The following is a 14185-nucleotide window of genomic DNA, read 5'->3' on the forward strand; positions in this document are numbered from 1 at the left end:
TCCATGGCGAGGCGGCGCCGGGCAGTGCGGAGCGGAGCCGCCGCCGCCGCCGCCGGCCCGAGCCCGAGGGAGGGGGGAGGCGGGGGTAGGGCGGGGCGGAGCCGCGAGGGGCGGAGCCGGGGCCGCGGGGGAGGGGAGGGGGCGGGAGCCCCACCTCTGCCCGCGCACACTCCCGGCGCGCCTCGCACGGGTCCCGCGCCCGGGAAACTGAGGCCGCTGGCTCTGGGACGGCCCAAGGTCACGCGGCTCGAGGCCTCGGAGATCCGATCAAGCCTAGTCCCAGAAGGGGAAACTGAGGCCCGCGAAAAAGAGGCACGCGCCCAAGGTCATCGCCGCCGCGCGCGACCTTGACGAGGGGCCTTCTCCTGGCGCTTCAGTTCGCCTCTGTCCAGAGGACACAGCGGGGCGGTAACCACTGACGCTGGGGCTCGGAGAAGTGGAGCCGCCCCCATACTAGCCTCCATCCTTTCTATAGGTTTGAGAATTTCCATAATAAAAGGCCACACGAGCCCTTGCTTTGTCACTTGAGCCCCCGGACAAAGACGTGTTGTGTGGGGAGCGGCAAAGTGGGGTCAGGCCAGGAGTCTCCAGGTCCCACCGTGGCCCCCTCTCCCCCACCTCCTGCATATGAGGAAACTGAGGCCGAATTGGGCCAATAGGAAGAGCCACCCAAGGGTTCTGAGGATCCCCACCTTCAAACAAGGCCCTAAAGTACAGTGGGGGGGCGGGGGGGGGCTCTCCCAAAAGGCTGGTGGGCTTTAAAGTGGGGAAGTGCCCAGGGTCACAGGGGGACCCAGGGTCTGCCACCCCTTCCCACCGGATGCCCACATGTGAGCCCCGTTGGGCTACCCCATTTCTCTGCCCCTTGGGCTCAGCCTCCAGCCAGCCCCCGCCCCATAGGCCCCCAGATCTGGAAAAACACTCGAGGCTCTGCTTCTGGGGCTAGAGCCAGGCTGGGGAGTGATTCCTGGCGTCAGGTGACATAGGCCACAGGCCCAGGATTCTTCCCAGCCTCCACTCCCCACCCCAGCTCAACCAGCGCATCCTGCACAAAGGAGAGATGGGGAGCAGAGATAAGGAAAGGCCTGGAGATACAGGGAGAGGGATGGAAGACCACCGCTAGCCTCCAGGGACCCTCTGGCCTTCTTAGCGCTTTCAGGCCTGACATCATATTGGGTGACTTCACCCATCTGGAGGTCAGGACCATGAGGGTGGAGATGTGACATGTCCCTGTGCACAGTAGGTGGGACTCAAGGGCATTGAGGGATGGGCCCATCTGAACAATGGGTGGGCTGAGCCGGGCCATCTCCTGTCCCCCTGCAGGCTGTCCTGAGCCCTGGGGGTCCTTCCAGCGGCCACCTCTGCTGTGTCTTCAGTCAGACCCTGCCAGACCCACAGCCAGATGGGTGGACAGGCTGGGCCGCCGTCTGCCCTGAGTCTGCGAGAGAGAAAGAGAGGGGCTGGGCAAGCAGCAGAGTCGGCAGTGCCAGGCTGTGGCCCGCCCAGGCAGCTGTGTGTTCCAGCTGAAGGGGGATCTTTCATGCTCGCCCTGGGAAGATGTCAGTCCAGGCAGGCCGCCAGAGCCCCAGGGCTCTTGGCTGAGAGCAGGGAGGAGGTGCACCCGCAGCCCAGCCCAGGACCCACCAGGCCTGGAGAGGCAGAATGGCATCCCTCCCCCAGGGACCTGGCCTGGACCTTCAAGTCACAGAGGAGGAGAGGGTCCCAGCCCCTCTCCTGAAGACTCCTCCCCAACACACGGGCTCCACCCTGGGCCAGGCGGCCACCAGCCTCTGTCCCTCCCACCCTGTCTCACCACTTGCCCTGGGCCAGAGCATTCTTAGCATTCATTCATTCATTCACTAAATACTTATGAGGCACCTGATGGCGGCTGGGATTCAGAAGTGAACCTCTCAGGCCGCCCCCACCCTGGTGGGGGGTGACAGTCAACACAGCACATGTGATGTTTAGCAGACATTGTAGTGTCCGTTAGAAGGGGGTGAGCTCAACCTGAGCCAGGACAGGGGATGAGGTGTTGGGGGGATGTCTGAAGCCTCGCAGAGTGGGTAGTGTCAGAGCCAGGACCTGAGGGGAGGATGGAGCCCAGAGCGGCCGGCAGGTGTCGTGGCCTGTGCAAAGGTCCTCAGGCAGGACGGTGCCTGGTTGGTGTGAGGAGAAGGGATACTGAGGACCTGGTGGGTGGGGGGCGTAGGAGATGAAGACCCAGAGGTGGTGGGGGTGGGGTGGGCTGGGGACAAGCCTGGGCAAACAGGAATAAAACCCCAAGTCAGTTCACAGTGAGTGGTCTGTTACCCAAAGCTGCTGGACTCCCACTTCCCGTGGAAGGAAGCCCCAGTCCCTCCCCACCCAGTTTGCCCCACCTCTTCCTCCCCAGCGCTGGGCTCTGGGCACAGGGGCTTCCAGCAGGCCCAGCTGGCCTGGGCCCGAGGCCTTTGCCCTGCTGTCCCGCTCGCAGCTCCCCTCCCCAGCCTCTCAGCACCTCAACACATGGCCCATGTTTCCTGCTCAGCTGGGGCGGGTCCAGGTCCAAAGCCCTGGAGCCCACAGTTTGGAGGCCCTGTGAGGGCAAAATAGTTAAGAGACCAGGGAGACAAAGCCAGGCCAGGGTCTTGGCAGGCCCCGGGCCAGGGAGGGTTCTCAGAGCTCACCACCGCCAGACTCGAGCAATGCTGACTGTCCCCTCAGCCTTGTGTGGCGGCCCGAGTGCCCACATGTGCCGCTGACTTCGGAAGGGGGATGACATCTCCCAGTCTGGGCTGCCCGCACGAGCGCCATTGTGCCAGGCAGCGCCCCGGTGTCCAGCCCCGACTGGAGAGTGACCTTACGTAGGGAGCCCCTCACCCAGGCCTGAGTTCCCTGGCATCTGTGCGACGAGGGTGGGGTCCTCGGCGGACCTGGGATTTCCTTTCCCTGTGGACCTCACTCCCCCTGGGACCCCCACACCTCTGGCCCATTCCTCCTCACCTCTGCCCCCTGCTGCCAGGCGAGACCGCTAAATTCGTCTCTTGCTGCCAGCCACCATGGGACCTTGGGGTGCCCCCGGTGTACAACAGAGATGCTCTTCGTCAGGGCCCCAGAGTGGGGGAGGAACGAGGCTGGGGCTTGGGAGGCGCCCCCCCCACCGATGCCTCCAGCGCAGGCCCCAACCCCATCCTCGAAGGGCTCCCAGTCTGGAGGGCGGTGGGCCCAGGGAAGGGGTGGGCAGCCTGTGCCCCAGAATGAAGGCACGCCCAGCCCTGCCCCTCTGCCTCAGCGACTGGGACCCTGAGACAGACACCGGGTCCTGAGTCTCCAGGCGTTTGCCAAAGATGATATCACTGGATCCGGTGACTTCCTGTCCTGCCCCTAGGGAAACTGAGGCAGCTCCAGCGGCTGCATCCAAGAATAGCCCCCAGGGGCACAGGGGGCCGAAGACTTGCCAGTGCTCATCAAATGCTCAGGGAGGGAAACATGCAGAGCCGTCTGCCCAGCGGCCCTGTTTGCTGGTCGGGCTTCGCCTAAAAGCACATGTGGGCAGCGTCCCTCGCTGGGGGCCTGGTCCCCTCTCCACACCACATGCCACCCCCTCCTGTCCCCCAAGGCGCTGCCTGCGGACAATCCCGCACTTTCTGTCTAGACAAAGAAACCAGCAGTCGTTCCCGAGCCCCAGGTGTGTGGGCGCCAGGGGTGCAGCAGGAAGGTGGGCGGAGCCCCAGCTGGGGTGCGGGTGGGGACACACACAGACTCCGAGCAGGGGACACCCTCACGTGCCCTCCAACATCAGGCCCCAGCCTCAGTAGCGTCCCCGGAGAGGAACCAGCCTCGTTGCCACCTTCTTCTGTGCTGGCAGAACCCCCGGACCCACGTACACTGTCAGTGACAACCACGTGGCCCAGTGAACAAGCAGGGATGTACATCCTTTGGACCAGTTTAGATGGGTGCCCAGGACCGAGGGCCCAGCGTGTCCAGCTGGGGGACACGAAGGACAGGCAGGGTATCCCAAGACCTCTGTGGACAGGGGCTCCCCTGACTTCCTGGGCCCCAGTGCCCTCAGGGGTGTGCACGTGGTGCCCTCTGGTGGTGGCTGGAGGGAATGACTGGCCAGCCGCAGCCCCTAGCCCCAGCCCCAGGGCTTCGGGGCCCAGCGGCCTCAGTTCCTGTGAACTGGGAGGCACCTCCTCCAGGTTGTGCGGTGCGAGGTCCCCGTAAAGGAACCCCTACTCTCCCCGTGGGCACTCAGGGAAACCAGACCTGCGGGTGACTCTCGTGACACACCTGGTCAGCGGACAGGGGGCAGCCTGGTCCACCCCACCCCCGCCCCTCCCCAGCCCCTGTCCCGGGGCTGTGCGACTTGCAGGGAAGAGGCCCTCTCCGTCCCCCCTCAGAACCCACTGGGCCTCGAGCCGGTGGCCAGTGGGCCAAGTCTGAAGTCTCTCAATTCTTGAGGCTTTGGTATGTTGGGATTTGTTTTTGCCAACATTGAAAAACGCAGACTTCACACGCGAGCCCAGATTTCTGGCTTCTCTGGAGAGTTAGGAAGAGCTGGCCCAACACTCTGAGACCCCTGCCTCCCCCGACCAGCAGGTGGCTTGAGACCCTCACCCAGACCTGCAGGTCTTGCAGGGCTCCAGAGGGCGACATGGGGTGACCACAGCCCCTGGGTGTGGGAAAAGGGTCACCCTGGACAAGCCCTTTCCCCTCTGGCACTGTTTCCCCAGGTGTGCCCAGTGGGAGGCCTAGGTGGTACTTACCGAGTCCCAGGGCTCCGCCCCACCTCCTAGGACTTCCTGTTCCACCCCCACCCCTACCCCCACCCCGCTTCAACCCCACCTACACTCCCCCATTCGGCCCAGCTACTGGGATGCAGGCTGGGTAAGCAGGCAACCCCCTTCTCCCCGCGGGGGCTGGTGCACAGCTGCTCCTGGGGTTCTCTGGGCTGCCTCCCACCCCCAGCTAGGGTCCCAAGAGGGGCAGCTGCGCCCCCACCCCAGATGTGCCTCGGGACAGACTCCCAGCTCCAGAGCGAGGCCCCAGCTGCTCACCTGCCCCTCAGGCCCCCGAAGGCCCCGGGAGCGTTCTGACCAGGACAGCCAGATGCCTGGCGGCGGTGGCTGATGGCCGCCCATCCCGACCTGGGGGTCCGCGGAAAGGATGCCCTGGTTTTGTCCAGATACCCTTTGAAGGGCAGAAGCAGGCTTAGAAGAACTGGAGAGCCGGACCACTTCTGTTGCAGTGGTCCGTACACCACTCCCGGCTTTACCCGTCACCCAGCCTCCGTGCACCCTAACCTCGTTACGCCTCACCGGCTGAACCCCCCACGAGCTTCCTTGGTGAGACCCAGGCTCGGCGCGGACAGGAGCCGGGAGAGTATGAGGGGTCAGACTTTATTGGGGAGTAGGAAGGTGGGGTGGGGAGAGAGGCCCATCACAGCGGCTCCTGCTCTGAGAAGACCAGCTGACACCCTCTTCCCAGGGCGGCCACGTGCTCAGACCTGCAGTGACCCCACAGCACTGGCTTCTCACGGCAGGATGCTTGGCACCGCGGCTCCACCTGGACCTTCTGCAAAGGGCAGGGACTTGGCTCCGGCCCCACACAGCCGAGCAGTCTCAGGAGGTGGACCTGGGGCGGGAGCCTCAGAACAAGGGCCGTCTGGCCTCCACACCCAGACCAGGAGACCAACAGCCCAGGGGACGCGAGGGGACGGATGGTGGGGGTGGCAGGGGCCTCACACAAACCTCACGACTCCCCTGGGGGGCTCACGAGATAATTAAAAAAGAAAAGCAAAGCCCTAAGGGACAGAATTCTACACACAGAAAACCCTAGTTTAGTTTTTCTTTAAAAAGGTGAGAAAACGTGTGATTTGAATGCACAACACAGTTTGCTTTTGTCAGGTGGGTTTCCGTGGGGTTGTGCAAACGCTGGGATGGGCGCCTACAGACTCATCCTGGGGGTGGGGGGGAGAGGGGCGGGGCGCTTGGACCAGCCTCAGGAGCAGGAGCCCCGCCCTCGGCCGCCCCGCCCTCCCCCCCTCACCTCTCAGCTGGAGTTCCTCTGGCGAACGTTCTTGTCTTTGTCATTCACGTGGTGCCCGCTGCTCTTCCTGGTGACAGGAGGACCAGACAGTTGCCCCTCACGCCTCCCAGCTCTGCCCAGTGACCCGCCCACCCCCAGCAAGGCAGGGACTTACAGTGGAGCAGAGCCGGCGTCCTCATCTGTGCAGGTGCACAGCCACATGCAAGAGAGGAGGACGGGCTGTCAGCGGCGGTCTGCACACCAGGCCATGCACGGGGTGGCCCCATCCCGCGGGGCGCCGCCCTCAGCCTCCCCGACTGCAATGTGGGGGCCAGCCCGCCCCAGGACACGCACCCTCACGTGAGCTGTCTAGGGTCTCAGTGTGAGAGGCACCTGGGGGCTCTGCCTGGCCCCCAGCCCCGCACCCCAGTGGCCCCATCACACAAGGCCAGGGGTTCACTTGGTGCCGCAGCCCCGGGCCCAAAGCAGTCTCCACAGGCGGAGACCAAGCCCATGGAGGAGCACTGACCGCAGAGGACGCCTGCTGGCAGCCCAGTGAGGAAAGAGGGGCAGGTGAGGCCGTAAGGGCTGACACACACCGCCAGCCAGGGAAGGGGGCGGGTGCCCCAGGGAGGCCCCGGGACACGGTGGCCAAGGGGGCTAACCCTCAGGCCCACACTCCCGGACAGCGGCCCCGGCCCCAGGGGTCCCCCCGCCGGGAGGGGAGCAGAGGGCGTGTGGGGCCGGCTCACCGTCTAGGACCTCGTCCGGCTTCCGCCGCTTCTCGTAGATGAAGATGATGGTGACCAGCACGAGCACCTCGGCCACGATGCCCAGGAAGGGCCAGAGGGCGGCGAAGCGGTTGCGCACGCGCAGCGTGATGACCGCCTGGCCAGAGCCCTCTGAGCTGGTGCCGTTGCACACGTACTTGCCGGGGTCTGAGCTCAGGTCCAGGTCTGGGATATGCAGCTCCGTCCTGGTCTCCGAGGAGACCACGAAGAACTTGTGCTGGGAGCTGTTAGTGATGGCCTGGTCCCCAGAGTCGGTCATCTTGGACCACTGCCAGTCTGCGACGGGCGGGAAGGAGTCCGACTTGCAGGCCAGCACCACAGTCTCCCCCTCGGTGGCGTGCTCCGACTTCTTCACCGCCTTGACGCTGGGGGGCCCTGCCGGGAGGAGGGAGGGCTGGAGCCTGACCCTGGGGCAGCGGGGCCGGAGATGGAGCTGCCCTGCCCGCCTCCACCCCAGCCCCTCAGGCCCGGGGCCCCCAGGAGCCCACCCTTCACTTCCAGGTCGGTGCGGCCCGCATGTTCTGGAAGGAAGATGCAGGAGTACTGGCCCGAGCGGTCGTCCGAGTCCACGCTGCAGGCAGAGGCCGTGAGCGGGGTGTGAGCCGAGAAGCTTCTGTCCAAACCCTGCCGGGAGGGGACGGGGGGGGTGTGCCTCCCCGGGGAGGAGGGACCAGGAGGTGCAGGGGCGGCAGGCAGCTTACCCCACACCCACATCCAGGAGCCCTGGGCTTCCAGAGCCGCTCCTCCCCCCAGACAAGGCTCCGCAGTGGCCCTGGCGGTGCTCAGAACCCAGCGAGCCAGGGACCGGGGTCCCCAACGCGCCGGAAGGAGGGACGGGTCTTGGAGGTGGTCAAGTCTGGCAGCCACTGGACCCTCCCTGCATCCCGGGCCTCAGCTGTCTCCAAACCCCCGTCTGAGCCCGTTCCCAACTTCTGTCCAGAGCCAGCCCACCGACTACAACCTCCGTACTCGCTGACCAGAGGCCCTTGGAGACCAGGCAGGCCCCGCCTTTTGCTGCTGGGGCAGCCTCACTCACTCGTACTCCGTCCTCAGGCCGGGCAGCGCGTCCTCCTTCAGCACCTTGCCCCCCTTCACCCAGCGGTGGCCCACGATCTCGGTGGCGCTGTGATTCAAGGCGCATGTGAGGCGGGTTCTGGAGCCATCATCATCGACGGAAGTCCAGATCGTGCTCCCTGGGCAGCCAGAGGAGAGAAGAGAACAGTGTCAGGGGAGAACCCAAGGAGCCTGCCACTTCTCCCAACCCCAGCTCCCCAGAGGGAGAGAAGCCAGGGCTGGTACCCAGAGCGCAGAACCGCATGGGGCTCCTGGAAGGCCCTCCCCTCAGGGTCTGGGGCAGGATTCTGCCAGGAATTGTCCTAATTGGCTGGGCCTTGGGCGTGGGAACAGCAGCAGCGCCCACCCCGGCCCCAGAACAAGGACCAGGGCAGCGACTGCTGGGTCCAGCCCCGCAGCCCCGAAAGGCCTTTTCGGAAAGTTGAAGTCCATCACCGCCCAGGTCACCACCCCCGCTCTGGGTAGTCTTGCATGTTCCCCCTCTCTCCCACAACCAAGGGAAGGCCACCGGGGTGGGTGGGACAGGTGTGCTCAGGCCACGGGGGCCAGGGGGCTGCAGCGGCCCCGTCCTGGAGGTGCCTGCTTCTCAGAAGGCCGCATGTGCCCCAAACCTCCATACAAATGACAGGCTGTTCTCCTGCCTGGGACGCTGGGGCGACTCCCAGCAGCCCTTCCTCTCAATTTCCAACCAGGCAAGGCTCCCCACTCATTACGACCTTCTCTTGAGGAACCAAAACGTGAAGCCGGTTAGAAGCAGACAGTGAGAAGCACGCTGACAGTTCTGGAGATGGGAGACTGGGCTCGAGCTGGGGAGGGCTCCTCTCCAGGGACCAGGGGCAGGAGACCCCAGACCTCTGGGCGTTCAGGGAGGGGGCCGGGACGGCAGACCAGAATGAGGACCCCTTTGCTGGGGGTCAGGCCGCACCTCCAGGTGCTGACCTTCAGTGAACGTCCACACCAGAGCCCTATCCCAGGGCTGGGAGCAGGTGTCCTGGGGATACTCCTGTCAAACCACCCGGGATCCCGGGGCAGCTGTCCTTGGGGACAGTGGGGACTTTATAAAGTCGCGTCCAAGGCACAGTGGTGTCTACCAGGAAGCGCCTGTTTCTCCAGAACTGTCACCCACACCCACGCACCCAAGGCGACCCTTGGAGAAGGCCACGCCCACAGGACTTGGGCACAGAGGGCGCCGGCCCAGAGGCCTCCGGCATAAAATCAGGCGAAAGCAGAATCAGGACTGCACTGGAACGGTTCAGCCAGTAGGGACGCAGCCAGGCTGCGGGGCCCCAGCGCCCACCGGGCAGGCCGCCACCCCGGACCCCCGCTCCCTCACTGGGGTCACACAGTGACTTCCGACGGCACAACTGCGTGAGCACAGACTAAGCACGTGAAGCTGAGCAGAACGATCGCAGGTCACGACCCCCGGCTGGACCTGGCGGCAGGAGCCCTCCGGCTGACGCCCAGTGATCCAAACCGGGCTCCCCCGTCCTCACGGACTCCTCAGCCGCTAAGAAAAGTAAAGCTCAAATCCCAGGACAGACTTCACAGCTGGGCCGCTTTCTGGAACGACTGCGGGCAGAGCGCACATCTCCTTGGGCGTCTGAGATCCCGCCTGGGCCTGTGTGTTAGGTCCTGGGTGGGCTGGCCACACGCAGGCCCCTGCGCCCCGGCGGCATTTGGGTCCGGAGGACGCCAGCCTCCTTCGGGTGGAAGAGGCAGGACCCAAGGCCAGCCCGTGCACAGAACACGTGCAGGGCCCGGCGGGGCCTCTTCCTGAGCCGCCAGTCCTCACCACCCCGCCTCTGGCCACCTGCTGGCTCTTCCTTTAAAAGGGGACAGGACGTCTCAGAAGTCCGGGCCAGCAGGGACTGAAGCAAAGGAGGCCCCTCTGCAGCTCCAGGTGCTCCCCGCTCCTGGGGGGCACAGCCGCGGCAGTGCCCGCACGTGTGCACGGACACATAGGTGTAGAGGCATACGCGGCACATGTGTACGTACCGGCCGTGTAGGAGAGCACACAAGGCTGGCCACAAGGCCCCGGGGACAGACGGACCTTCACGTCCGCCCACTGGCCACTCAGGCCTCAGGCCAGGCGGTTACAGGCAGACAGGGGCGTGAGGATGGACCTCTGCGTCACTTTCACCAAAGGCCTCCAGAAACCCGCATTTCTCCGTCAAGATTTCCCAAGACTGCAGAACCAGCAGCTCCGTACAGAGCTGGGAGGTGAGTCAGGGCAGAAAGTAAGGCCAGAGGCGGCGCTTTGCCCAGACAGGGCCTGCCTCTGCACCCTAGAGCCTCGGACAGGGGTGCTCAGGCAGGTCTTACCCAGGCCCCACCCTGCCTCCTGGGGGAGAGACGAGTGCCCGCAGGACTCCTCCAGGTGGCACCAGGGCGGGGTGCCTCAGCTCTCAGAGAGGGGCAGAGGTGGGCCCCAACTCCACCCATCCCAGGTGTCTGCAGAGGCCAACGGGCTGGCCAGCCTCGCCCAGGAGAGCCCTCCCTGCCTGAGGCCCCGCAGGCCGACACCCCTGTCCTGGCCAGAGAGACACACGCAGCAAGGGAGCCAGTCCATCCGCCCCAGTGACCTGCCACATGCAGGTCACCCATCCTCAACAGGCCGGGTCACTCCAAGTGGGGTGCCGGGTTGTGGCCCCAAGGGCCACCACAGAGACTGCTGCCACAGGGGACGTAACATCTGTGACGCTGACAGGTCACTGGGACAGGGCCATTAGAAAGAATGCCTCAAAATGCTCCTCAGGGGGCGGTGATGGAAAGAGGGTGAAACGCCCACCCTCCAGAACCCCCAGCCATGCCCAGTGCCCAGGAGGCCCGGGGCAGCACCCCAAGAACTCACAGGGGCCCCGGCTGTGCACAGGCAGGCCCTCCCAGAGCCCTGGGAACCCGAGAGTGCCTGACCCTCCTTCCCGACCACGTGACTGCAACCCATGTTCTCAAGTAAAGTCACCTTCATCTAAAAACAGCCACCCCTCCTCTGTGCCCACTCGGCAGCCGGGCTGGGCAGGGCGCAGGGCCAGGCAGGCCTCGGGTACACATCCTGGGGGGAGCTCTCCGGATGAGGTGGTGGCCAGGAGAGACCGCCTCTGGGAGGCCAGCCCCGGGCTGCTCACCGCTCTAATCCTGCGGGCCGGGGGTCCGGCCCCTCACCCGAGGCTCAGAGAGGGAACCAGCTAGCAAGCCCATGTCTGCCCACCAGCACCGCCAGGACCACAGGGCCCTGCACGGCCTGGAGAGCAGGGCTCTCCAGGAGGAGGATCATCCTGGGGCCTCAGGCGATGGGGGCCCCCCCACGAAGACACCTGCCCCAGCAGAGTTGCCCGAGGCAGGTTTCTGGAGAGCTGACCTGGCCAGGAAAGGCGAACTCACTCACCCCAGGCAGAAAAAGGACACGAGACCCAGACTTTCAGGTCTTTCCCAGAGTCCCTGGGAAAGGTGGAAAGTGAAAAAGGGAGGACAAGGCACAGATATAGCCCCAGGGGGATTCAGACTCAGTGTAAATAAACCAGGACCGCCCACGGCACACACCCACGTGGTGTGAGTGTGTAAGAGCAACCCCACAGACAAGGGTGATGGATCGGAGCTGTGCCCCCAGCAGAACACCGGGGGCCATCCTTCCCCGCTGGCTGGCGAGGGCTGCGTCTAAAGGGCTCACGCTGCCGGGCACTCACCTCGCCTGCCAGGGGCCCTGTCCAGAGGGCGGTCAATAAATGGCCGTTTTGATTAGGAGGCAAAAGAAAGAGGCGAACTGAGATCTAAAAGTAGGTCAGCAGTAAGCCGGTGAAGCTTCTCTAAGGGGCAGCCCCTCCCACGCCCTAGGGCAGCTGCCACCCCTCTCAGAGCCCACCTGCTCCTGCCCCCAAGGTCTGCACTTTGTTCTCTACACGCTGGTCACTATAAATCGTTAACCCAGAACCAAACGGGAAGTCGTGCTCCATACAGGGAAAAAAATCTCTCTTTCAGGCAAAAGAGGCTGCCCTGCTTTCTCCCAGAAAAGCACGCCTTAACCCATTTTGCTGTGAGCATTCTCTAAACCACGTCTGCCCACCCAACAGGCTGCCCCTCCCGTGAGGAGCTCCGTTTGAGAGTCTGTAAAAACAGTCCCCCCACAGTTCCTGCTCTGAGCCGGGGGGGCTCACGGTGACCTTAGAACACCTCCCCTCCCGGCCGGGGCCTCTTTCCACCCCTGTAAAAACAGGAGGGTGGACCAGCCTCCACCTTCTTCTGGGCCCCGAAATCAGACAAAAACGAAGGAAGAAGAGTGTATGCCTCCCCACAAGGGTTTAAGTGTTCGGGCGACTCCAGGGACAAGTGCAGAGCCAGAGCGAGACACGGGACCTAAATCCCGGGAAGAAGGACAATCCCTCCGGCCGGAAAGCCGACCCGGCTCAGGGGCCGTCACGTGGCTGGGTGCCCGCGACCCCGTGAGGACAAGAGCCCACCTCCCGGATGACAGCCAGGGCCTGGGCGCCCGGGGGCTCCCCTGCGGCCCCCGCCCAAGCATTCCGAGCAGGAAAGTCCCTCCTAAGCTGCCTCGCTTAGGTCGGCTTCAGCTCGGAGTCTCCCTCCCCACCACCCCCCGGGCTGGGCCTCCCTCCACCGGCCGGGCTCTCCTCCCTCTCGCCCGGGCTGGGGTCTCCCCTGGAGCAGAGGGCGGGCCGCCCCCAGCCAGGCCAGACCACCAGCAGGCTTCGCGCCCCCACCCCAAGGTCCTCACCTGCCCCGAAGCCGCCCTGAGCGCTCAGCAGCACGAGGCCCAACATGAGCCGCACAGCCGCCATGTCCCACCGTCCCGCCGTCCCCGCACAACCGCCGCCCGCGGCGCTATAAGAACCGGACAGCCGCCGGGCGCGCGCACGCAGGCGGCGTCGGGGGGGGGGGGCGCACGGTGAGTCGGCCACCACCTGCGCACGCGCGCGGACGCATGTACGCACGCGCGGACCCGGCTGACTCGCGCTACGGAAGCTGAATGGGCGGCGCCACGTGAGAACCCGGGTGGGCCGCGCGCTGCGGCCAGGGGCGAGGCTACGTTGCTAGGAAACGGGGCGGGGCCTGCGAGACCGGGCGGGGGCCAGCTGTCCTTCCTAGTTTGAGTTAAGACCTTAACTTTACGCTCAAAGTGTAAATTTCTCAACTTATGTGTAGTTTGCCATAGTGCAAAAAATTTAAAAAGAATCGAGGGAGAAAAAAAAAAGAATCGAGGGAGGCGATGGGGATCCCCGTGAACAGGTGGGATGTGTCCCCTGGGGTGAGGCTGCCAGATCTAGCAAATAAAAATAGCTGGACAGCAGTTAAGTTTGAGTTTCAGGCAGAGAATGAGTGATTTCTTAGTGTAAGTGTCCCGTGCAGTGTTTGAACACAGTTTTGCAAGGAAAGTATCACCATTTACCTGATTCAAATGTAACTGGCCGTCCTGTATTTGGCTGGAACACCTACGCTGAGGTCCCCGTGTTTTACAACAAATACTTCTAAAAATTGACAAAATACTTTCAAACAAAACCAGGGTACGCAGTCTTTGTGACCTTGGATTAGGCAATGGTATCTTACATGTCACCAAAAGCACAAGCAACAGCAACAAAAAATCAGATACATTGGAATTCATCAAAAATTAAAAACTTCTGTGCTTCAGAGAAGAAAGTGATAAGACAACCCAAGGAATGGGAGAAAATACTGGTAAATCATGTATCTGATAAGGGACTTGTATCTAGAATGTATAAAAAACACTTACAACTCAACTTTTTTTATAACTCAAGTTAAAAAAAAAATTATTTATTTGGCTCCAGCATGGGGATCTTCGTGGCTGCGCGTGAGGTCTTCGTTGCGGCGTGCAGGATCTTTTTTTTTTTATTGCGGCTTGCTGGCTCTTCATTGTCGCATGTGTGCTCTTAGTTGTGGCATGAGGGATCTAGTTCCCTGACCAGGGATGGAACCCAGCCCCCCCTGCATTGGGAGCGTAGAGTCTTAACCACTGGAATACCAGGGAAGTCCCTTAACTCTTAAAAAGGACAAATAACCCAATTAAAAAATGGACAAAGGATCTGAAAACACATTTCTCCAGAGAAGACATGCAGATAACATTAGCTCATGAGAAGTTGCTCAGGGGAAAGCAGGCAGAAACCACAGTGAGACACCGCTTCACACCGACCACGATGGCCCTCATCAGAAGGGCAGAAAATAACAAGATGAGGAAGTGGAACCCTGGGCAGGGCTGGTGAGGAGGTGAAACGGTGCAGCCGCTTCTCAAAAGGTTAAACGGAGTGACCACCTGACCCAGCAATGCCAGTCCTAGGTGTGTGCCG

The 14185-nt window shown here is 63.2% G+C and overlaps 1 protein-coding gene across 1 annotated transcript; it reads right to left on the bottom strand.

Moving 5' to 3' along the window:
- Positions 1-5365: 5365 nt before the first annotated feature.
- Positions 5366-12768, bottom strand: BSG (basigin (Ok blood group)). The gene is made up of 7 exons (XM_027085982.1): positions 12604-12768; positions 7837-7993; positions 7289-7371; positions 6762-7175; positions 6185-6209; positions 6031-6097; positions 5366-5556 (listed from the first exon to the last, which is right to left on the bottom strand). The coding sequence occupies exons 1-6, from the start codon at positions 12665-12667 to the stop codon at positions 6034-6036; spliced, it is 807 nt and encodes a 268-aa protein (XP_026941783.1). The 5' UTR covers positions 12668-12768; the 3' UTR covers positions 5366-5556; positions 6031-6033.
- Positions 12769-14185: the final 1417 nt, after the last annotated feature.

This window comes from Aethalodelphis obliquidens, unplaced genomic scaffold, assembly GCF_003676395.1.
Source record: "Aethalodelphis obliquidens isolate GAN/ISIS:26980383/991018 unplaced genomic scaffold, ASM367639v1 scaffold53, whole genome shotgun sequence".
NCBI lineage: Eukaryota > Metazoa > Chordata > Mammalia > Artiodactyla > Delphinidae > Aethalodelphis > Aethalodelphis obliquidens.